Source organism: Festucalex cinctus, chromosome 1 (assembly GCF_051991245.1).
Source record: "Festucalex cinctus isolate MCC-2025b chromosome 1, RoL_Fcin_1.0, whole genome shotgun sequence".
Taxonomy (NCBI): Eukaryota; Metazoa; Chordata; class Actinopteri; order Syngnathiformes; family Syngnathidae; genus Festucalex; species Festucalex cinctus.
In genome coordinates this window covers 64,046,575-64,071,594 of record NC_135411.1, presented here as the reverse complement: position 1 = coordinate 64,071,594, position 25,020 = coordinate 64,046,575, and the positions used below count along the sequence as shown (strand labels likewise).

The 25,020-nt window shown below is 38.2% G+C and overlaps 3 protein-coding genes across 6 annotated transcripts in view; 1 reads left to right on the top strand and 2 right to left on the bottom strand.

The window, feature by feature from the left end:
- Positions 1–9,084, bottom strand: part of kcnj4 (potassium inwardly rectifying channel subfamily J member 4) — a 15,667-nt gene extending 6,583 nt beyond the window's left edge. Inside the window, exons 1-2 of one of the 2 annotated variants that reach the window (XM_077501714.1) lie at positions 8,832–9,084; positions 1,965–2,082 (exon numbers count right to left, since the gene is read on the bottom strand). In XM_077501714.1, the coding sequence (XP_077357840.1) occupies positions 1,965–2,044 (80 nt within the window). In that variant the 5' untranslated portion in view covers positions 2,045–2,082; positions 8,832–9,084. Of the gene's footprint in view, positions 1–1,964; positions 2,083–3,151; positions 3,593–8,831 lie in introns of those variants that run through there. The other variant, XM_077501705.1, reaches the window with a different exon arrangement.
- On the top strand, positions 5,094–23,286 carry kdelr3 (KDEL endoplasmic reticulum protein retention receptor 3). Of its 2 annotated transcripts, none has more exons than XM_077501761.1 (5): positions 5,094–5,220; positions 12,476–12,576; positions 13,352–13,510; positions 13,589–13,841; positions 22,392–23,286. In XM_077501761.1, the coding sequence occupies exons 1-5, from the start codon at positions 5,169–5,171 to the stop codon at positions 22,433–22,435; spliced, it is 609 nt and encodes a 202-aa protein (XP_077357887.1). In that variant the 5' UTR covers positions 5,094–5,168; the 3' UTR covers positions 22,436–23,286. The 2 variants fall into 2 exon arrangements, with proteins under 2 accessions (XP_077357887.1, XP_077357876.1); XM_077501750.1 differs by lacking the exon at positions 5,094–5,220 and adding an exon at positions 11,431–11,782.
- On the bottom strand, positions 20,582–25,020 carry LOC144004523 (GTPase IMAP family member 7). Of its 2 annotated transcripts, none has more exons than XM_077501726.1 (2): positions 24,850–25,020; positions 20,582–24,352 (listed from the first exon to the last, which is right to left on the bottom strand). In XM_077501726.1, the coding sequence occupies exons 1-2, from the start codon at positions 24,881–24,883 to the stop codon at positions 23,349–23,351; spliced, it is 1,038 nt and encodes a 345-aa protein (XP_077357852.1). In that variant the 5' UTR covers positions 24,884–25,020; the 3' UTR covers positions 20,582–23,348. The 2 variants fall into 2 exon arrangements, with proteins under 2 accessions (XP_077357852.1, XP_077357861.1); XM_077501735.1 differs by lacking the exon at positions 24,850–25,020 and adding an exon at positions 24,588–24,744.

Below are 25,020 nucleotides of genomic sequence, written 5' to 3'. Positions count from 1 at the left end.
TAGAACCTTTTTTTTTTTAATACGTCCTGAAACTGTTCTGACACATCCCACATTTTGTATTACAAATATGTAATGGCTCCCAACCAGAACAAAAATGGCAAAAAAGAAAGAAAAAAAATGGATACACAGATTAATTATGTACCTTCTGCCATCTAGTGGAAGAGCATTTAATTCTTCTATCAGTCACTATGCGTTGTCGTCGAACACAACATGACTGGACTACTATGACATTACAGCAATAATGATCTGACACAGACTGACAGAAAACAAGGAACTAAATACAAGAGAACTGACGAGACAAGGAGGTACACTTGGACAAGACGCGAGTGGCTGGAGGGAGCTGATTGGTTGAGACAAGGAACAGGGCTGATGAGAACAGGTGTAAACAAAAACAAAACAAAGTCAACAAAAACAAAGATGATGACACATTCTCAGAGCAAAGTGATTTTGTAATCAGGAGCACAACTACATTTTCTACAGTTGTCTAATTTCTAAGCATTAGTAGAGACATTTAATTGAAAATCAACGTTTTAATTGTGTTTTTTGGTCTCTGGTGTGTGCTCAATTATTAAGTGTGAAATGATATACCAAAGAACAGTTCCTGCCTATTTTTAAAAATGTGTTTGTGAGTCATTTTGATAATTTCCATATGAGCCCCCAAGTTTCTTTCCCCGTGGCAGCTATTATTAACAAACTAATAATAAACAATGGTAAATACTGTACTGTATGTTGTTCCCATTGTTCATTTGAGGGTAGTAAACTCCTTGCAAAATAAAAAAAACATGAAAGATCATTATTGGATGTCATGTCATCTTAACGCAAAAAAAAAAAAAACACAACTAAAATTCTTTAACTGAGTATTTCAATTCTAAAAAGTTGTCTCTCCTTTAAATGGATTACCATTTGGGAAGGTGAGTTCAGTTTAACTTCATTGAAGGGATTAGTGTCATGACAGATTATGAGATTATATACTGTACAGTTTGTGTAGCTGAGTCAGTCACATAGTCCATTTGGAGTTGAATTAACACACATATACACAGAAAGGGATACTTACAAGTTACAAATATTGTATGTGGAACATATGTATGTGGAAGTAGTTTGGAGAAAAATAAAACTGGTATTGGTGTGAAAGAATGTTCTTACACTGTACAGTACTATAGTTGCCAAGAGAGGCCAACAGACACCAACCTTATTTGCTTCAATAAAGTTTGTGTCCAAGTATTCATAACATTTTTATCCAAGTACAGGTAGTCGATTATTGGTTTTATTAATCAAATATGAAGTACTTTGTTTCATCATTCCATACCCCTCCAGAATTGTTGATCTTACGGGTAATTGGGTACAGATGATTAATATCTCCCGATGTGAATAATCCATTCTATTGCCGGGAATTGAATTAGGAGCCAAGTTATTAAAAAAAAAACAACAACAACAACTGAGATACAGTGAACTGATATTGACACACGCATACATAAAACAATTTTTCATGATCATAATGTGCAGGATAAGGAGGAGAACTCTGTGTAGGACAGTACAGGATGGCCTTTGTAAGAATCTGCTTGCTCTAAAATCCTTAAGATGCTCCTGACTCACACTGTATAAGTGCCCTATTTAAAATAAATAAATAAATAAATAAATAAATTTTGATGACGAGACTGACAAATGCAGTAATATATTTATTTTGTAGCTTTATATTAGTAGCTTGATAGTCCACGTAACAAGTCCAGGCCTTTATGCCAGGCTGGGACACATAATATATAATAGATTAATGAACAAAGACAAGAATAATCATATGGTCAAAAGAAGATGTATTGATTGTTAGACACTAAATAAAAAGGTTGTGTCCTGCCTGATACTGCATCATTGCTTATGTCTGAGTTCATCTAACTCCAAATCGAACCAATCCGTGACACCATTCAAACAGTCCCACACAGAAGACTCCCTCCATCACCTGTGGGACCTACTTGTTCCCATGGCAACAATAATCCCTCATTTGAGGTTTGGGTGGGAGGCCAGTGTCTGAGAACTCCCACAGATCAGGCATCCAACATGCAGGCAATACTCGGGCCTCTGAGAAGACCACTGCAGAAGAATAGAAGCAGATGAGCACAGAGAGTATGTGATGGGTGGTCACCAGTGTTGCCACAGTTACCTTGAAAAAGTAACTTAGTTACTTTACTGATTACTTGGTTTTAAAAGTAACTAAATTGCGTTACTGATTACTTGATTTTAAAAGTAACTAAGTTAGATTAAAAGTTACTTTTTTAGTTACTTTCAGCAGCTGCCGATAACACCATCTCAACATAAAAATAATGCAGTAGAAACGGAGTTCCAAATACTTTATTGAAAGTGCATTTTTAACATGAAAATAAAGGTTTTTTTTATGAAAAACAAAATAGGCAGTCTCTCTTGACTTCTTGTAACGTAAATACTTTTTATAAAACAAAAAATAAAAATCTATCCAGGTTGAAAATGAAAATCCCCTAAATTCCTCTATTGTTTGTTTGTTCCGCTATTCCAGTGTGTACACATGTATCAGTTTAAATATTTATTAGTAGTTATTGACAGTTATAATTGTTTTTTGGTTTGTTTGTTTTTTCTCTTCAAAATAAGGATCAGGAAAACAAAAGGTTGATAATTTAATGTTAAATATAAATATTTAACCTTTAGACAGACACCAACACAATTAAACAGAATATTTGCACATTGTGAAGTATTTCAGAAACATAAATTTAAGACATGAAATAAACCTACCGTCCAGCCAAAAGAAATATGAAGCCACCTTATGGAACAATAAATCTATCAAACACATTTTAACCACTTAATATATGCAAAAATATTTCCAAAAGTTCATTTCCCTTTTTAATCAACAATTTTTGTATTTAACAATTGTTTTTTCTTTTGTCATCACTTTCATTTTTGGTTAATGTATGACATCTTTTTTTGTTTTTTTAATCTGAGACACGATGATGACCACAGAATCACTACTGTTTATATTTTGTTTTTTGGGCTGTCGTAATCGCGGGCACGTCTCAGTTCTCCTATCTGCTGCTCATGCTAGTTGTAGACATTGACAGGGAGCCACAAACTGAGAAATGAGATACTTGCAGTGTGCTTTTAGCTTAGCTGGTGTGTTGGCTGTGGGACATACCTGTGTCGTTTGAATCCATGCATTGGATCGTCACGGGAGTTATTCTTTTTGGCTCGCGCGCAGTACCAACGCCGAGTGCACCGAGAGGACTCGATAGCCATGGGAAATACCGAGATGTACGGCACCGGCTTCTGCTAACTGTCTCCATTTGTATGTTGTCACTCGTTGCGCGCGCGCGCGCGCCGTGTCGCGAGCACGGAAACACGGAAGTAGCTTGAATGGTGATGCTACTGAAATGTAAACAAAACAAGTAGAGCACGGCGCAAAACTCTTGCTATTGTTATGAAAACCATAAAGCCTCACTCGCAACCGATACGGTCGTTTAGCTCCCCTTGACGAACGATGGTTCGGTCGAATCGTTTTTTTGTTCCACCCCTACTGAAAACGTAACTTGTCTGACGTCACTCCCCCTGGCGAGAGGGCGGAGACGACCTCATCCCATAATGCTTCACGGACCAGTTGAGGATGGAAATAAATTATTTTTTTTACCACTTTTATGGTCCATAATGCACACTTTTTTTGTTGTGTTGTGCGCCTGTTGGTTAATAAAACTAGTAGTAAAAGTATCATCACTTTTGTTTTGAATGTGCAAACCATTCATGACCAGACCATGGCTGAATTCAGTGTGGTGATCAATGACTTCTGGCTCATCTTCGTAGTTAGCAGTAGTTGTTTGTGACTGTTACAACAGTGAGATAGTTTGCGTTCTTCATGAAAATGTGGAGTAACGCATTGATTCTCTGGACAGTAACTTTAATCCGACTACTTTGTAGAATAAAGTAACGCGTTAGACTATTAGTTACTTTAGAAAGCAACTTTTTCGAGTAACGCGTTACTAAGTAACGCGTTACCGGCAACACTGGTGGTCACACTGTCCATTTGAAATTGAAATAAATCAACAGGAAGAATATGACATCAATCAGAGCGTATTTGTAATTTGTTACTTCTGGGATGCTAATCTGGTTTTGTCCACGCTATTTACAGGACAGTCTTATATCATCTCTGTTATATTGTTGATATAAAAATGTGGATTTAGACTTAATCATTATTTCACTCAGCCATGTTTTACGGATATCTGAGACGGGATTATCCTGTCGCATGGAGCAGAGTGGACCCAATATATCAGATTGTCCTAACACTGCAATGCAAAGAAAACGTTTAAAAAATAAGAAGCAAATCAAGACATTAAGAAAGGCACATTTAATCCACTGATTACATACACCAGCCAAGGTTAACATTATAACAAATTGCTCATACAAGACCAAATGTAAGTATTATATTATATTCTGTATTTAAAATGTCCATTTTTTATTAGACTGTTAGAGGTAATAATCTAACAATATGTTCATTCTTGTGGTTGTCGCTTGCAGAGTAGAACTTAACTGTATCATATTTCAGTCATCTCAATTTTGTAATTTTACATGTGAATGTAATATTCCCATTCGGGGCTATTAGTGGTAGGGAACCCCAGTCCTCGAGAGCCACTGTCCTGCCTGTTTTCCTTGTCTCCCTCCACCAACACACCTGATTCATGAACAAGATTGTTATCAGGCTTCTACAGAGCTTGCTGATTAGCTGGTCAGCTGTGTTAGAGGAGGGAAACATGGAAAACGGGCAGGATAGTGGCTTTGAGGATGTTATTTAACCGGACCCGTCGCCATGGGCGGGCCTTGGGGGTCCGTGCCCGCCCTGTCAGTCAGCCGTGCCCGCCCTAGCAAGATGACTCACCAAGTATTCGTCCTATCAGTCACGTAAACTTGCGTCTTCTGTTTTAAGTAAAGCATGGCGTGCCAGCCAACCACATACCTCCTTTCAAGTTTGGCTGTGATTGACAACTAAGCAAGCCAATGACAATCAGGATCAGGAGGGATGGGGGGAGGGGGGGGGGGGGGGGGGGGTGAGACGCGCGCTCTGCAGACGTGCCTTCGCCAAATCTACTTCCGGGTAGATAGTGCGCATTTGCCGGCTAGCGCTGCCGCTTTAATGGAAGCCACCAAACGCCAAACCTCGATCCAGAATGACACAGTTGATATCAATGGGAATCCTGAGTCCACTGGTTACGTTTACAAGTGAGTGTCAAACTTTTATTTTAATTAGTCAAGCCACACAGCACGGATGAATTGTAGCAATACACAGTATGCTGTTAACAGACCCAAGCAGTCACACATACACAACAACAACTATGGAGCATAAAATTATTTATCACTAAAGCAGTTGCAGTACAATGTGAGTTGAATTCTTTTTTTATTGCCAAGTTTGTTCAAGTTGATGACTGTCACTAAGTTCTAATTAAAAACCAGCACTTTACACATCCTTTTGGATTGATATTCTGCTTAGTTTTTCACTGAACCCATATGTTGTTTCTGTATATCATCGACATAACTCAACCTTATTTCTAAATCACTTTAAAACAGCCATTGCTGCATACAAAGTGCTGTGCATGGAATAGAAATTAGTCTTTTAGTAGACACAAGTGAAATAAAATAACTAGTGCTGTCAAACGATTAACATTTTTAATCTGATTAATCACACTTTTTAATTTTGATTAATCACGATTAATCAGCGAAATTATTTGCTTGATATAAAATAAATACAAAATACCGTAATATTTTGACATTAACGCATTTTATTATCTGAATGTCATTTGCAAACATTGATTAAATGCATGTACGCAATTGCATGCATGCGTGTATTGTTCAAAACGTAACAGCATCATATCAATTGGGTGCAATTAAGCAATTATTAATTAAACGGAAATTACTTTTGTTTTATCTAAAGTCTCGTTGGGGTGTTTTTTAAAGCGAAATTTACCACCGAGCATACCAACTGGAGTTACTCCGCTCATTTTGGAACAAGCGTAGGAAATGCCGTGCATTGACCTAATCACGGACCTGCGCAGCCTTCAATGTAACCATCCGCGGTTACGTTCAAGGCTCAAGTGCGGTAAAAAAAAAAATAGTGCGATTAATCTGCGTTAATACGTAATGCGACATTTTTCTGTGATTAATTAATCTATTAACGCTTTAACTTTGACAGCCCTAAAAATAACACAAAATAAAATTAATTCGAGTAAATATAAGTAGATAAGTATACACGCAAATAAAATACTAAAAAAAAAAAATCTTTATAAGTATATAAATAAAATAACACAAAATACAGAAGGCACCATAAAAAAAAGTAAAATGATGTGAAGTCTCATGCTGAGTCAAAGATCAAAGAATAGAGATGTCTGGCAAAAATGAAAGGAAATTTTGTCCATATCGTACAGCCCTAATCCAACACGCAAATGAAGGCAACTGCTAGCCAATTCCAGATAGAAGGGGCTGGGTCACAGAGTCATTCATTCGGACATAGTTGTTTACAGAAGTGAAGAGTGGATTTGTTTCAAATGAACTTTTGAGTTGAATAAATGCAAAATGAACTACACATTTTTTTCAGTTTGTCTTTGAGATTTCAGAATGAACTGCCGCTGTGAAGTGACAGAAAATATTTCTGAACACTTTTGCAGTTGTCACAATGCCGCTGTTCAACCTGATGAACATTAGATTTAGGTTGATAAAGTGTGCCCCCCCCAAAAAAGGTAATGCCCCCCCTACAATTTCTTTCTGGTGACGGGTCTGTATTTAACTATTATTATTTAACTACGTTTTCCATGATTGACTGGGGTTTTAATTGCCACAGATCAGATCAGATCACACTGGGATAAGAAAAGAAGTGATTCTTCAGTGAAAAATCAATTTGGAAATAAGATGTAGAGACTTCAACGAAAAGAAATGACAAATCCAGTGTGGGTTCCACAGCCCTCTTCCGAGATGCGTTATCATTTCATCCTCCATCACATCTATTGTCATAAGTAGTCATCTCAGATGCATTTGATTCAATTACCAGAGTCATCTGTAAAGATGACTGTACATACAGCTATAATAACATGATAAATGATTTATTTAAAAAAAAAAATGTTGAAATCCCCCCTGGCATTTCAAACTGATGGATGTAGTGTATTGTGTGCATTTGTCCACATGATCTCCCCCCCTCTGTACATTTACATTTTATAGTTAAAAAATGTTTCTTTTTACATGTTTAATTTAGGTACACATTATTTAAAGAGATACTACACTTATTTAGCCCATTGTAGCAATAAAAAGATAATATTTTGTCTATAATTAATTTGATACTTTCATTATTTTTCACGTACAGTTAGTACCTTTAAAAACACATTTTGCAACTTGCTGTCGACTGAAAATGACATCACAAGGACTCAGGTAACCAATCGCAGCTCACCTGTTTTCTAGGTTTGGTCATGTGACATTCACAAGCTGAGCTGTGATTGGTTACCTGAGCCCTTGTGATGTCATTGTCAGTAGACAGCAAGTTGCAAAATGTGTTTTTAAAGGTACTAATTGTACATGAAAAATAATGAAAATATCAAATTTATTATAGGCAAAATATTAATATTTGACTGCCAAAAATGGCTAAATAAGTAAAGTTACCCTTTAACTTTTATATAGAAAACATTTGAATTGAATCATAATTAACAAGATTTTTTTTTGTTTTCCGATACCTAAGCGCAGTGTTAATGTTCAAACTGCAGTGGCTTGCAACAATTTCATACTTTTTAGGAATAATACCTTTGTCATTTTTTGATTTACACATTTTATTATTATTATTATTATATATTATTATTGTCTCCGGTTCGAGTCCAGGCTCGGACCTTCCTGGGTGGAGTTTGCATGTTCTCCCCGTGCCCGCGTGGGTCTTCTCCGGGTACTCCGGTCTCCTCCCACATTCCAAAGACATGCATGGCAGGTTAATTGGGCGCTCGGAATTGTCCCTAGGTGTGCGTGTGAGTGTGGATGGTTGTTCGTCTCTGTGTGCCCTGCGATTGGTTGGCAACCAGTCCAGGGTGTCCCCCGCCTACTGCCCAGAGCCAGCTGAGATAGGCGCCAGCAGCCCCCGCGACCCTTGTGAGGAATAAGCGGTCAAGAAAATGGATGGATGGATGGATGGATATATTATTATTATCACATTATGTTGAATATTTTGTCCCCTCATAAAGCTATTATAAAATTTCAAAATTACCTCTTAGTTCTGACAGGTACATTGCAGTTTTACACCACAAAAAAAACCTACACTCATGGATTCAATATGCATATGGATTCTAAATAAAATGCCTCCCTCTCTCTCTCGCTGTAATGCCATGCATTTTCATTTTGTGTTTTTGTTTATTATTTTTGGTATAATCGCACTGTGATAGTGGTGGTAATTAGGGGCAGATTGAAGACCCCAGTGAAGGCCTCGGTCTGAAATGCACCAGCCGTCACTGTCTACATGTTTCACAGATGACTATTGGGTTAAGTCGAATGAAGATTCCATATTCTGTGGAAAACTCTACAATATAGCCCTAGGAACGATCAAACGCTAAATGATATTACCTTACAAATCACGAGTTTTAATTTGTCTGAAAGGTACACGTCAACAACAACAATATCAGCAGTTCTTGATGGATCTTTACGAGAATGGTTGATGCTCAAGCTAGTTTTCTGACCTTATTTATTTATTATGACAGTATAAACTACTGTTGATTTTTGGCTTTAAGTGCACATTCATTATTTACAACAGATAATAAAACAAGTTATCTCCTGACATTAAAAACTGTGACTATAATTAAAAAGATACTCACCCAACTTGTTGATTGCTTCTATAAAACTTCACAAGTCCCACTGGCACTGTCCACAGCAGCTGTCGAACATATCAAGATTTTCTTCCTCTCTTTCACTTTTATTTAGCAATTTCCTCTTCAATACTTCTTCATCCTTTCTTCCTTTTAATCCGTTATTGTCCTCCTTTGTGGATTGTGTAATCCTGCTACTGAGCGCTCTCCTGTGTGCAGCCTGGGCTGAAACTACTCTTGTCATGCTGCGCTGTGCACAGCATGGACTATACTGTATGTCATGGGAGGGAGAGGAAGAGGGATGATGTGAATTAAAGATGATGATGTTGCCGTGCTTCAGTATGTCGGTGTAAAATAACAAGTTTGCATCATGGTTTGTGTACAAGCAAGGACACAGAAATAAAAGGTGTGGGTTTTATTTGTTTTTTAATTGAGTCTTTGCATTAGAAACACAGTGTAAACACTAAAATAATACTAAATACCTCCCTCACAGCAACTGTCCATGTTTTTTTAAGCTTTCAAGCTGTGCAGCTTCAGTTTTTCTGCTTTTGTGCTGCAATGAGCTCCCACTCACATTCGTGATTATTCCACAATGGCTGTCATGAGGGGCCACATGGGAGCGTGACTATTTTGAACTCCACATCATTTTTGGATTTTGAAATAAGCTATTTTAGTTTATGTAATATTAAAAGAAATCACATGTTTAGAAGAAGAAGAAGAAGAAGAAGAAGAAGAAGAAGAAGAAAGATTGTATAAAGTATATGATCCTTGTGAGTGCATTTACACAAACAGATGTAAATCAACATCATGAAACCCATAGTAATGCATAGTAATGTTTTTTCTTTTTATTAAAGATACTCATAGTAACTTCCTTGAAATCTAAATGTGTACTGTACACTGTAATGTAGGTTACATATACAATGAATAAATAAATTCAGTAATTTGTTTATTCATTCATTAATTCGTACCAGTTTAAATTCCAGATGCATACACGATACAAACTAGTTGTGTTGAACCGAGTCCTCAACCTGCCTGACTTCACCCACAACTTCCTCATTGTTCCCTCTCCTCTCAAGCGTTGATTGGGATCTTTTTTCAACACCACCTTCTCTGAGTAGGGATGTGGGAGTAACTATCAAATTCAAAGAGGAGGAACAAGGGGGTGGCAGGAGACGTGTAAACTGTAAATAGCTCCAACACAGTGGTGAACACAAAACATAAACATGGTGATAAAGTAATAGCTGGAAAGAGATTCCCGGAAATTGAGAGAACAAGAAGTGTAGATAGATAGATAGATAGATAGATAGATAGATAGATAGATAGATAGATAGATAGGTAGATAGATAGATGGGTGGGAAGGATGATGGGGAGACCTGACTCTCTGAATGTACAGTATAAATAGAAGTTAATCAGGCCTGGGTGTCAGATTACTTGCCATAACCTTTAGCTTAGTCTTGAGGTCAGATTTGTCCACTGTAGTCTTCGTTTTTTTGTTTTTTTTTTTTTTTTAATGGATCAGTCACGGAGGTAGAAGAACATCCATAGCCCTGTAATTATTATTTGTGTGCTAATTTAACTTTGACAATCAAAATTATAGTAATCTGATACACACTAGCCACTGCAAGTACGGTGGACACAAGCACAACTAAGGATCATCAAACAATTAATTTTTTTTCTGAGACAGGAAATATTTTCTGTCAGCTCATCTCTTTAGGAAACAGGGTCTGGATACTTGACGTGTGTGATGGGCATTGTGGCCTTTGGTCTGAGCAAATCTTCTGTAGCGATCTTTCAAATGTTATTTAGGTTGATAAAGAAGTGATGAAGGCAGAAATTTAGTTATTATTATTTGCATTTATAGTTTCTAAACAGTATATGATAAAGTATTTGATTAAATTTCTTTTCCTATTATCACTTTGTTTAAGAACTTTAAAAAACTTTTGTTATGGTTGGAATGTTTCTGGGGGGGACAAAACATTGATAAAATAATTTCTATTTATCAATAAACTTAATTTTAAACCTAATTCAAACCTAATTTTGTCCTTTGTTTAGAAAGGAAACCGCACAAAAACATTAAAGTTTGAAATTTGATCGTGAATAAGCAATTGAATGATACAGTTACCTTAATTATATATATATATATATATATATATATATATATATATATATATATATATATATATATATATATATATATATATGCCATAATTTTCACATATTGATATCGATATGAGTATCGGCGATACTGGCCCTGTATTTACTTGGTATTGGATGATAACGAAATTTGCAGTATCGCACACACTAAGTTGATATATTGGGGTTGACGTTGTCAGTGACGCTTCTTACAGTTGCATTAAATTTGTCTGCAAGATAAAGTGAACAATGACGTGCTCGTCGAAATAAACCGAAACCTCAATGTAAATGAAAAATAAATTGGTATATTCAAATACAAACCTGATTTAATTGTTTTAATCGGTACAGAAATCATAAATACGTATTAAATTGCAATAAACTAGTGATGTACGCCGCGTAAGTGGACGTTAAATACTTTTACTTTGGAAATTAAAACAGGAAGTGATCTAGTTCCTTCACGCAACTTAATTGGACCGTCGCCTTCTGCTACGTGAGCTGTCAGCCACGTCACCTCCTCTTGCAACAACTTTCATTCCTGACAACTGTAGACGTTTTGTGAGCAGGAGTTAATCAGTGTATGTTTTGATTTTGTTTACGAATCGAGACACAAATTGACCAAGTGGGTTAACAACGAGTAGTGTTTGGCATCTTGTTTTTGTAGTCTTTTAGGCTCGCTACTGGTCGCATTTGCTCGTCGGCCCATTCACCAAAAACTATTTAACAAACGAGGAACAAAATGAACGTGTTTCGCCTGTCTGGTGATATGTCACATCTGGTGGCCATCATAATTCTCTTATTAAAGATACACAGATCCAAATCATGTGCAGGTAGGTGGGCATTATTTATTTATTCATATATATTTTTTTCCATGTTTCACTTTAGCATGCATCCTTGCTAGGTGGCATTGATTTGAAGTCAATTCATACACTACATGTACGAACATCGTGGAATATTGTTGATATCAATCACACGTTTTAACGGAGCAATTTGAATAATATGGCTATAGGAGTGGGAGCTACGTGGCAGTTAGCATAACGATCTGCTTCCTGTTCCATTTATTACACTACTGTCTATATTCTCTAGTTACGCCGCTTAGAATCTTTCTGGTGAAATTTCTCGGTCAATATAAAATATAGGTGAATTTCTGTCACGCTCTTGTCAGGTGATGATGCTTATTCGTCCACACAAAGTTGATAAACATGCCATTGATATCTTGAACTGTATTCTTACGCATCAAGGGACACAGCAGGACAAACACACTGTGAAGTCGTTGCAGCTTTGAGAAGAGCGCTCCAGTATTGAACGATCGCGATTTACTTACACTGTACGTGAACATAAAGGGCAAAAATACTAAACGGGTGAATACTTTGACATGAAGGTTCATCTTTAAATTTCACCCGAAAACCCAAACATCACAAGCTTTTCACAAGAAGTGTATGCAGCGTGCCCACTAAATCCTACAAAACACAACATGTATGTCTGCAATATTTTAACTACTCACATTCTGTTTGTGTTTGTAGGCATCTCTGGGAAGTCTCAGGTGCTGTTTGCGCTGGTCTTCACCACCAGATACCTTGACTTATTCACCATATACATTTCTCCTTACAACACAGTCATGAAGGTAAAGACTAAGCTAAATTGATTCGCCACCAGTTTCATAAAATTGAGACTAGTGGAAATTTTGACATTGTATGGATGAAAACATGGTAATCATTAACGTTATTGTTAATTTCTAGCATCACTAGCCACATTCAATTTGGTTTAGTGTTTTTGTGTGTGTATATATATATATATATATATATATATATATATATATATATATATATATATATATATATATATATATATATATATATATATATATATCCGTTTTCTATTTCTATCGATCCACATTAGGTTTGTGGGTGAGCTGGAGCCGATCACAGCTAATTTTGGGTGTGTCCAAATTCTGCTCTCCCGCCACATTTTAGAGCGGGGACCACCAAAATGGTACCTATAGCCCCTAGATAACGAGTAGCCCACTGAACTGTTCTAAAATTAGCTCTCATCAGGAATTGGACATTGTGATTTCTTTTTAGGAGTGTGAAGTGATATTTGCATTAATCAGTCAGTAATCAAGAAGTAACTCTCGGTTTTAAAAAGGTTGGATACCCCCGATTTCGAGTCCAGTAAACCAAATATTCATGGTTTTGGAAGTTAAAAGGCAGCCGGAGTCCCCCTGGAGAGTCTCCAGCAAAACCACATCCCTAATGAGGAGAAGTGTTCTAGAAAATGGATAGATTGATAAACAAAAATTAAATTTAGAAACAAATGAGGGAAAATGGATGAGTTGCAGTCTTTGAAAAAAAGTTTCTTTGACATCATTCATTGTAATTAAAGTTCTACTCTGCCTTCAGGTGGTGTTTTTGGCGCTGTCCTACGCTACCGTGTACATGATCTACATGCGGTTCAGGAACACTTACGACTCTGTGAATGATTCGTTCCGTGTGGAGTTCCTGTTAGTGCCAGTCATTGGTCTTTCTTTTCTGGAGAACTACGCGTTCACACCCATGGAGGTGAACAAGCTTTTATTCTATAGTGTGAGATTCCTTTAAGTTGTAAGTCATACATGTGTGTTGAATTCTTCTATCCAGATCCTTTGGACCTTCTCGATCTTCTTGGAGTCTGTGGCCATAATGCCGCAACTCTTCATGATTACCAAGACAGGCGAGGCTGAGTCCATCACCACCCACTACTTGTTCTTCCTGGGCCTGTACAGAGCCCTTTACATCGGCAACTGGGTGTGGCGCTACCACACAGAGAGCTTCTTTGATCATATCGCCGTGGTGGCTGGCATCGTGCAGACCATTTTCTACTGCGACTTCTTCTACCTTTATGTCACAAGAGGTGAGCTCAAAAACCTTTAGCGCAATGAAATGATATTGTCAATTTGATAGGAGAGGATAGAATTATTTACAGGGTCTCCATTAGGGATGGGTCTAAAATATATCGATTTTGAATCGATATTCCATTTCATAGCCAAATATTGATTCATAAAACCATGAATCGATACTTTTAATACGGCTTTCCCCCCCCTGTAAATTAATGTGCCAAATACGCCCCCAACAAAGTAAGAATTGGACATAAAAACTCAACTAAACTCAACTCAAGTTTATTTATATAGCGCTTTCACACAGCCTGAACTGTCACAAAGCGCTTTACAGAAAGACAAAAAAACAAACATAACACTAGAGCTGCGAGCAGCTATAAAGGGCCCTCGCAGCCCGGGCCACGTTGGGGTACTTGCACGTTGGGGAACTTGCACATTGGGGTATTGGCACATTGGAAGCAGAATTTCTTTGAAAATGGCTTGATAAACATGTGGACTTTTTTTTTTTTTTTGCCAGGTGTGATGAGTGTGTCAAGCTCAATGGGTTTTGGTGATTGTTAAGATCTGCAAAAATCAGCGTCTTTTTTTTATTTTTAGGCAATGAGTTGCTCTGATTGGTATTTTTCGTAAAAGTATATATACACACATCATCGCTCGTACTCATTGCACAATGTTGCTTTTATTGTCCATAGAGGCGATAAAAAAAATAAATAAAACTAAATAAAAAATACGTATGTTTGGATCAGTCTGATACCAGTGAACATATTGAGTGGTGGAAAGTAAAAGAATATTCATAAATGACTTAGTTATCACACTTACAATGAGTTTACAATTTTTGCAAAAATACCGTAAGTGAGGCATTTTTTTTATGCCTCAAGGACTAGGTGGCGCTGTATTTATAACTGAATTTTGTCATAGAGATACCTTCAGGCCTTGACTCTAAATATACATTTCAAATATGGGATTTTTTGGAGCATGTACCTGGGAGTTATTAAGCATAGCCTTCATTCACGATATTGCTTTTAATGTCCATAGAGGCTATCAAAAATACATAAAACTAAATAACAAAAATATGTATGTTTGGTTAGGTCTGATGCCAGTGAATATTTTGAGTGGTGGAAGGTAAAAGAATATTCCTAAATGACTTAGTTATCACACTTAGAATGAGTTTACATTTTTTGTACAAAATACCGTAAGTGGGGTATTTTTTTTTCATGCCTCAAGGGCTAGGTGGCGCTGCATATATAACTGCATGTTGTCATAGAGATACCTTCAGGCCTTGACGATAAACATACATGTCAAGTTTGGGATTTTTTGGAGCATGTATCGGGGAGTTATTAAGCATATCCTTTTTCAGTGCTAAACACAAATTTTGATGCCCCGCCCTCATCATATAGTATTTCCAAAAGTAAAGATTTTTCCGTCTGTTGTTGGCTCAGGTCTTGGCATCGTCCAGGTCAAGTCATAAGTCAGTCGGATAAAACGTGTAGGAGAAGTGGGCAAAAGTATGCCCTCTGAAAATGTGCAAAAATCGTAAAAAATGGGACATTCAAAAATTCGTAGCTCACTTCCTGTTCATTTTAGCATATGGGTCCAAGAGACTTTTTTGTAGGTCTTTGGCTCCCTCATACACGTAAAAATTTTCGTAGATCTTGCTTAAACGTACAATCGGGGCTGCTTCGTTAAAAAATTCTAGGGGGCGCTATTGAGTCATTTTTGTAAAAATAGCACAATCAACAATAAAATATTGTTCATTTTACCAGGCCAGATGTGTGTGCCAAGTTTCATGAGTTTCTGCGCATGTTTAGACCCTCAAAACTGGCGTTGTTTTCTTGGCGAACAGTGCTTAGCCACGCCCACAGCGATTCGCGAAAACTCACAAACTTCGTGTTGTGACATCATGAAGGCCGAAACCCTCATCTGAGCAAATATGAGGTTGGTCCAGTTAACGTGTTTGGAGAAAAAATTTACAAGAAAATTCGTAAGAAAAAAAATTGCCACTAGGTGGCGCTATCAGTAAGATGAAATATAAGTTCGAAGATGTCTTTAGGGCTGGACTCTCATCAAATGTGTGAAATTTTGAGAAGATAGGATCATCTCGGTCAAGTTCATGCAGCTTTTATTGTCACGAAAAATCTTCAGAATTTGCGGCACCGTAGCGGCCACGCCCTTTGGCGAAAAGTTACAATATTCGGTGTTGGGCATGATCAACATCTTAAGGCTTTTCTGACCAACTTTCAACTGGATCCCTTCAACGAGCTCAGCGCAGTAGCTAAAAACGTAAAGTATGACATTTATTGTCACCACTAGGTGGCGCTATATGTATAACTGAATTTTATCATATAGATGTTTTCAGGCCGTGACTATTACGTTGCCTGAGAAGTTTGAGATTTTTTGGAGCTTGAACATGGGAGTTATTAAGCATTTGCTCTTTCTGGACAAATGAAATTTTAAAGGCAATATTTGATGCCCCGCCCCCGTCATATAGTATTTCAAAAAGGCAAGATGTTTTGCCCAGTTGTTCTCTCAGGTCTTGAGATGATAAATGCCAAGTTTGAAGTCAATTGGATGAAAAATGTTTGCATAGGGGGAAAAAGCATGACCACAGTGAATGTGCCAAAATAGGCCAAAATTGGACATAAAAAAATTCATAGCTCACTTCCTGTACATTTTAGCTACATGGTCCCAATAGACTTTTTTGTGCGTCTCGGGGTGCTACACGTGCCTGCCAATTTTTGTTGCTCTAGCTCAAACGTGCCGGGCTTGGTTTTTATTTTTCTACGCTAGGGGGCGCTATCGAGTCGCATTGTTATGACGACTTAATAATATCAAATTTTTCGCCGGGCCTGAGGACTGTGCAAAGTTCGGTGAGTTTTCGTGAATGTTTAGGTACCCAAAATCGCGATCGTTTGCGGAGAATAAAGAAGAAGAAGAAGAAGAAGAAGAATAATAATAATAATAACTAGAGCTGCGAGCAGCTATAAAGGGCCCTCGCAACCCGTGCCACGTTGGGGTATTTGCACGTCGGGGTACTGGCACGTTAGGGTACTGTTTCATAAGAAACCGTCTAAATTGTAAATGTTTTGCCATGCTTTTTGTGTTTGTTCACATTGCTATGGAATGCTTTGTCGAGGTATTCGGCTGATAGGTATGCCTCCCAATATTCACACATCTAGTTGAATCATATAAAAAAAAAAAATTCTTTGCAAACAATGCATCGCTACAGCAAAGGCGTGCCACGTTGGGGTACTTGCACGTCGGGGTACTGGCACGTTGGGGTACTGTCAAATAGGACAAGGACCATCTAAAATGTTTTTGACAAGCCTTGTGTGTGCAAAGTTTAATCAAAACGCAAAATATGGTGCGCAATTCCCAAAATAAATTCAAAATGGCGGACTTCCTTTTAGGTTTAGCATACGGCTACAGAATACTTTTTGTAGGTCTTAAGCTAATAGGTATGCCTCCCAGTTTTCACAAATCTAGGTCAAGTCATCTTTAGTTGTGTATCGCTTGAATCATACAATTGGAAATGCTCCATAAAAATGCATAGAGGGCGCTATTGAGCACAACGTTGGGTTACTTGCACGTCAGGGTACTGGCACGTTGGGGTACTGTTACATGGAACAAGGACCATTTAAAATGTTAGTTTTTTCCATGCCTTGTCTGTGCAAAGTTTAATGAAGAAGGCCAAAAATTATGTATAATTCCCAAAATAAAATCAAAATAGCGGACTTCCTCTTTGGTTTGGCAAATGGCTACATAATACTTTTTTGTAGGTCTAGCATAATCATACAATCGGAAATGCTTCATAAAAAGGTCTAGAGGGCGCTATTTATTTCAAATTGCACAATAAATCTCTGAAAATTCATGTTCATGACAAGTCTGATGTGTTTGCAAAGTTCCATGAGTTTTCATGTGTATAAAAAAAAAAAGCAGCACTTGACAAACAATGCATTGCTATGGCAACAGCGTGTTACAAAATAAAAAACTTTCGATTACTTTGCATCTTAAACATCTTAAGATGAAACACACCAAGTTTGAAGACAGTCGGATAAATTTTGTAGGAGGGGTTCGTTAAAATATGACCCCTGAAAGTTTTTCCTTGCCCGGTTGGAGGGTTAGATCAGGGGATGTCGCAACTTGTTTGTGGTTAAGTGCTACAGAAGTAAATGTGTCTTAACAACCTCATGATTGAATGTGTTTTCAATTCTCTAGGATGTGATTGGATTGTATCAATTAAATGTTCTTATAACTGATTCAGTGAGTAGTAAAAATAGTGTGTCAAGTATAATGACATGAAATATAAGGAATACAAAAAACAAAACAAGAACCCTCTAAATTACACATTTTGTTCCAGGCTTTATGTGCGTGCATAGTTTGAGTATACACCTAGGTTTAGGCCAGGAGTGTTCAAACCTTTTGCAAAGAGGGCCGGGTATGGTAAGGTGAGAATGTGTGGGGCCTAATCAACCATTTAGTTTAGCCTGACATAATTTTTTTACATGCATATGTAAATATATATATGTGGACAAATGTGTACATATGTCTACAAATTTTTGTAGCTCGAGCTGCTTCGTCCAACTGGGAACGCTGCATTAAGAAGGATTTTTTTTTCCTTTGCCAACAGTGCATGCCACGACAACAGCGTGCGACGAAATAAAAAGCTTTCAATAACTTTTCATCGTCAACATCTTAAGATGAATCACACCAAGTTTGAAGATGATCGGATAAACTCTGTAGGAGGAGTTCGTTAAAATAAGACCCCTATGAAATGGCCAAAAAAATGGCAACATGTTCCAAAGTAAATCAAAATGGCAGACTTCCTGTTAGGTTTAGCATATGGTTCAAAAAGAGTTTTTTGTACCTCGAGGGCTGTTACATATGTCTTCAAAATTTGGTCACTCTAGGTGAAACGTACAGCCGGAAATGCTTCATTAAGTAAAAATTTTGAAATGCAAAATTTGATGCCCTGCCTCTGGCGGACTTCCTGTTAGGTTTAGCATATGGCACCAACAGGCTTTTTTGTAGATCATAGTCTGTTACATATGTGTACCAATTTTCGTAGCTCTAGATTAAACGTATAACCGGCAATACTTCAGATGAAACATGCCAAAGAATGAAGACAATCTGATAAGTTTTGTAGAAAATATGAGGCCTATAAAAGGCCCCCAAAAAATGGCTACAAATAGCAAAGTAAATCAAAATGCCGGACTTCCTGTTTGGCTTAGCATATGGTTCTAAAAGACTTTTTTGTACATCGTGGGCTCTTATGTATGCCTCCAAATTATCATAGCGCTAGGTGAAAGGTACAACCGGGAATGCTTCGTTAAAGAGGAGTTTTTTAGCTCAAAAAGTGATGCCCGGCACTTGCGGGACTTCCTGTTGGGTTTAGCACAAAGCAGCAAGAGACTTTTTTTGTACATCGTGGGCTGTTACATATGTCTACAAATTTTCGTAGCTCTAGCTGCTTCGTACAACTGAGAATTCTTCATTAAGAAGAATTTTTTTCCTTTGCAAACAAGTGCATGCCACGACAACAGCGTGCAGCGAAATAAAAAGCTTTCAATAACTTTTCATCTTCAACATCTTAAGATGAATCACACCAAGTTTGAAGATGATCGGATAAACTCTGTAAGAGGAGTTCGTTAAAATAGGACCCCTATGAAATGGCCAAAAAAATGGGAACACGTTCCAAAGTAAATCAAAATGGTGGACTTTCTGTTAGGTTTAGCATATGGTTCAAAAAGAGTTTTTTGTACCTTGAGGGCTGTTACATATGTCTTTAAATTTTGGTAACTCTAGGTGAAACGTACAGCCGGGAATGCTTCATTAAGTAAGAATTTTGAAACTCCAAATTTGATGCCCCGCCTCTGGCGGACTTCCTGTTGGGTTTAGCATATGGCACCAACAGACTTTTTTGTAGGTCATAGTCTGTTACATATGTGTACCAATTTTCGTAGCTCTAGGTTAAACATACAACCGGCAATACTACGTTTAGTAAGAGTTTTGAAACTCTAAATTTGATGCCCCACCGCCGTCATATAGTATGTCGAAAACTTTAGATTTTTTACCATGGTGTTGTCCCAGGTCTTGAGATGGTACATCCCAAGTTTGAAGTCAATTGGATTAACCGTGTAGGAGAAGCAGGCAAAAGTATGACCCCTGTAAATGTGCAAAAATTGGCCAAAATTGGACATTTAAATACTCATATCTCACTTCCTGTCTATTTTAGGGTACACACATCAAAGAGGTTTTTGTTCATCTGGATGTGCTACAGGTGCCACACAATTTTCATAGCCGTCGGACAATCGTAGCGGGCCAGGGATCTGTTTAACCTATGTAGGTGGCGCTATGGAGCCATTTTTCTGTTATCACCTATGGAGACTTTAAAATATCAAATTTTTCGCCAGGCCCGACGTGTGTGTAAAGTTTGGTGAGTTTTCGTTCACGTTTAGTGTCTCAAAAATGTGATTGTTTGCGGAAAAGAATAATAACAAATAAAAAGAAGAAGAATAATAAGAATTCCTTGAAAAACAATAGGGACCTCGCAGCGGTCGCTGCTCGGGCCCTAATAATTTTTACAAAAACAATAGGGACCTCGCAGCGGTCGCTGCTCGGGCCCTAATAATAATAATTTTTACAAAAACAATAGGGACCTCGCAGCGGTCGCTGCTCGGGCCCTAATAATAATAATAATAATAATTTTTACAAAAACAATAGGGACCTCGCAGCGGTCGCTGCTCGGGCCCTAATAAAACATTAACACCAATACAATACAGTCACAACAAATCAACATTCTTCCATCCCTACATACGCTTTGGTGTTTGAAGCAGTTTTTAGATGAAAGAGGACAGAATCAGTCTTCTTTCAAGAGTTTAATCAGACGTGATCTCAGTACGCATGACGTCACACACGTTTGCTACAAGCTAAGTTTGCTTATAAGCTAGCTCATAAACAAGCAGCTGCTTCGTTCGCGATGAGCACCATACACACAAAAAAGATTCCAGTCCCATCCAAACTGCCTCTCCTCCAAGCGCCGAACCTCCATCCACTCCACGACCCACGTACACCACCGCGCCCAGCGGCGACGTTCGCGTCCTCAGCTCCACCGCCATCTATCCTAGTTAACCGGCGTAGACTGTCCAGTGGCGCCGACATTTCCTCCGAGCAGAGAGGGGCTGTGAAAAATGCTGCCTAAGTCTCCTGGCGCAAAAGACACAAGCCACCCACAGGTGCCCGGTGGGGAAGTCGGATGCCCTCGACACTCCCCCAACAGAAACCGTGCTAGTGCAAGCATGCCGCTGAAATGGGCGCAGCCGCTGGGCACCGACACCTTCACGCGAGGAATATCGCGGCCAAAACGCCGAGAACAGTCCAGTCCAAATCCAAAATGTGAATGTATAATTATGTACTATGGCAGTGTCTCTTATAATAGAGGTACATTTGTTTTTATTTATTTATTAACCACTGGAATCTGCCACAGGAATGTAAATGTGTGATTTGCCAGACTCTTTTTGCCACTTTATTTACATAGCGGTGTGGTTGTAATTGATTTCAATTATTATTTATCGTGTTGATCAGGTCATATGTTTCAATAAAACATACATGATACATAATTAATGTAACTGTATTGGATTAAATTATGAATGTAAATATTCAGATTTTTACTAAAATGCACCAAGTAAGAGAAGATTTTGGAAATCTGAATCGATACTAGGGGTGCACAATATTGGAAAAACATGCGATATGCGATATATAGTTGCTGAATATAGCAATATCGATATTATTGCGTTATTTAATATGTCCATAAAGAAATTGCATTTTTACTATCTAATGAAAGATTTTATTTTTTTTTCTCATGCGGAAAAATAATCAAACTCAATGTATTCTTAATTGTAATTACCTCTTGATAATGTTCAACTATTGGACGGCAGTGCACATTTTCATTAAGTACACTGTGTTCCAACTATGTTTTGCATTTGCATTATTAGGGTTGGAACACCCATGTAACTAGGGGCGTGGAAACCAAATAAAAAGAGGGTGAGGAGGGGATTTTTTTCCCGCAGTTGTGAATTGTATGAGTCAGTTCGTCTCCTCTCTCCTCACGAGCTTTGAACTGAGTGTCTTCTCTCCTTTTTGTCATGTTTAATAAATGTCAAACAGCTAAACCTGACAGTCTGACTGGTCAAATTCAGATAAAAGCATAAAATTCCATATCAGACTTCTTGCATGTCTTTGCGATATGCATATTGCATAGACCAATATCGCGATATCAATATTTTTTCAATGTAAGTTTAGACTGTGTTTCGTTGTGTTTTTATCTGATTTGCACCAGCGCTTATCGGTAATTTATTTTCACACCGATGCCATTTGAGAATAGGTTGACACAGACCTTTAAACTACCTCTTCAGTCCTGTTTTTGAAGTTCCAAATCAGTTCAGCTTATATTTACTGTACAAAAACAACACAGCCGTTGCAGGCCCTTTTTGCAAGAACAAGTCAAGTGAAAGACCCACCAAATAGTAAGTAAGAATTGTTTTAATCCCTGCTTTGTATTTTCTTTGCAGTGCTAAGAGAGAGAGGGAAAATGAGCCTGCCGATGCCCATCTAGTCGCTAGTTGGAGCACAGAGACCACACCCCTCAACTGTACGTCTTTAACTGTGGGACAGATGAGCCGACATTCCGTCAACCAATTTAATTCCTGCCTGGCTGGTACTTCTTATCTGTCTCTTATGTGTCCATGTATACATTATTCGATGTTATGTTTCCGTGTTTTTTCACTTTTGCAAGGTGCAAACATGACACTGAAAATGTATCTGATGTTTTTACATGCAGCCTATATTTGGGCACCTTTACACGACAACACTATATGAACAGGTTTACTTTAATAATTGATGCTGAGACCACAGTGAAAAATGAATCCATATTCCTACATTTAATTTAATATGAACTGACAAATTATAGACTCAAAAATATTTGTCGGATCCTTAGTTTGTCTGAAATCTACACGACTGCTCAGTTTGAAATGTTCAAATGTTTTTGCATTAATCGCAAACATTACATTCTATGTAAAAGTGTATTTGGTGATATAGCATAAAGTGCCTTCTTTTGTTTGGAATTATTAGACACTCCCTGTTTATCTTTTTAATATTTACCGTCCCCCCCCTTGCTGCCAAGGATGTGACCTTTTTGTATTTTTCCTTGTTTTCTCGGGATAATGTGTTTCTTTATGGGAGTAAAAGGGCTAACTATTTTTGCATGAATATAAGACAAATTCAATCCAATGCAAGCTATCATTTTAGCTATTGTCAGGATTTTTGTTACTTTAAATGTTGTTCTTAAATTAAATTGCACATTTATTAACGTTGCCTTTATTGTGATCTATGAACACTTTAATTGCAATTGTGTGCTGTTTATGTCATCACGTGAACTCAAATATACTTGTACAATCTCTGATGTAACTGAATGTGATGGTGTGAAATGATTTAGTTTACTACGGAACCCGGTGTGAAAACGCTCGGCTTCAGTGTAGGAATGTTTTCCGGTGCTTGTAAAGCACCTTACTTCCTTCTCGCACAGCGCCTCCCACCACTTTTGCAGCTGAACTGATGGAGAACGGTGAGGTGACCAGAGCCGCCGCCGCCTTCTCCACCACCTTGACTTTCTTCAAAGCTTTGCCTTTGTCCTTGCCTGTCTCGGCGATCCCGGCCCCTTCTGCCGCACCCGTTCCAATCGCGGTCAACAACTCGCACCAGAAGAGCCTCTCTGCCCTCCGCCTAGCCTCATCTTCCTCCTCCCGCCGCCGCTCTTGCTCCGTTTCGTCGTCCTCGGTATGAAACCGAATTTGTCGTCTTTCTTCCAGAATCCGCTCCTGCGCGTCCCTGATGGCGTTCTCGGCCTCTTTGAACATGTCATCGCAATAGCAACCGCCTCCATTGGCGGCCACGATCTTGTCGATCTTTCTCAGAAGTTGCTCCACTTGTTGTGAGCATGGGGTCATGTTCTCTTTGCTGTTGTCAAAGACGTGAAACCCTCCATGGCAGCTGCAGATAAATGCAGATAGCTCATCATTCTGCTCTATGAAGTCGTGAACATGTTTTCCTTGCAGCTGGTCTCCCCGCGTAAACAGCACCAATGTAAACCTGCTGGCTGCAGATCCAAATGTTGCCTTGATCCACTCCAGGACATCTCTCTCCTCTTGAGTGAACCTGCCGGGCTTCAGGGTCACCAAGAACACATGGGGTCCGGGTGAAGACAGGGCTACACACCGTCCCACTTCTTTTAGCACCTCCTGAGTGGACAGGTGTGTGTGGAAGAACCCTGGCGTGTCAATCACAGAGATGCACCTTCCGCTTGCTGTCCCGGTCTCTCTAATACATTGTGTAGTGACAGAACAGGGGGAGACATCCACCCTGAAAGCCGGCCTACCCAGGATGGTGTTGCCTGAGGAACTCCTTCCTGATCCCGTCTTTCCTAGAAGAGCAATCCTCAGCTCAGACGCTGATGTGAACTGAGATGCATCACAGGCTGCAGCAAAACATAAAATAAAAGGTAAAGGTATTATTCCAGTTACATAATAATTCTACATTTCAGAATTTACAACTAAATGTTTATAGTCATAGATGACTGCAAAGTATTACACTGGGCATGAATGGTTTTTTTTTTTTTTTTTTTCATCCCTTCATATTAAACAGAATAGTTGAGAGCGTAGTTTGAGTTTGTATTTTACAGAAGAATATGGCAAATGACAATATCTGCCTACATGAATGTGTCGACATATTAGAATCCTCTTCAGCATGATACAATGAAGTTCCAACACAAAATTACACAACGTCGACTCGTATTAATAATACTGTATCTTTTTAAAGGCAACATCTTTGTTACAACGTCTCAGGTGCATGCGTCTGATGTGGCCGGTACCCAGACTAACAATATTTTGTAAATCATCTAATGAAACGGGGATTGTTTAGAACGTTCGCTCATTATGCCATAAAGGTCGTGCAACATCAAGCTACGTAGCCTACCTCCAGATGACGAAGCATTTTCAGTTGCTGACATTCTGACAGAGAATACTGGTGCTACCAACAAAGTGGATTATGTATTATATTTATAATCAGAATGTAATGGTATCAAAAACCCTACGACATAATGATTTTTCTTTCACCATGCATTGCGTTCAAATTTACTTTCATGGA

What these genes read in the sequence shown, in the direction of transcription:
- kdelr3 (XM_077501750.1), top strand. Translation starts at nt 11,692, where the DNA reads ATGAACGTGTTTCGCCTGTCTGGTGATATGTCACATCTGGTGGCCATC. An exon ending in CAGATCCAAATCATGTGCAG is followed by an intron (nt 11,783 to 12,475) that starts GTAGGTGGGCAT and finishes TTGTGTTTGTAG; the next exon opens with GCATCTCTGGGAAGTCTCAG. An exon ending in CTTACAACACAGTCATGAAG is followed by an intron (nt 12,577 to 13,351) that starts GTAAAGACTAAG and finishes CTCTGCCTTCAG; the next exon opens with GTGGTGTTTTTGGCGCTGTC.
- LOC144004523 (XM_077501726.1), bottom strand. Translation starts at nt 24,883, where the DNA reads ATGTCAGCAACTGAAAATGCTTCGTCATCTGGAG. An exon ending in AAATGCTTCGTCATCTGGAG is followed by an intron (nt 24,353 to 24,849) that starts GTAGGCTACGTA and finishes GTTTTGCTGCAG; the next exon opens with CCTGTGATGCATCTCAGTTC.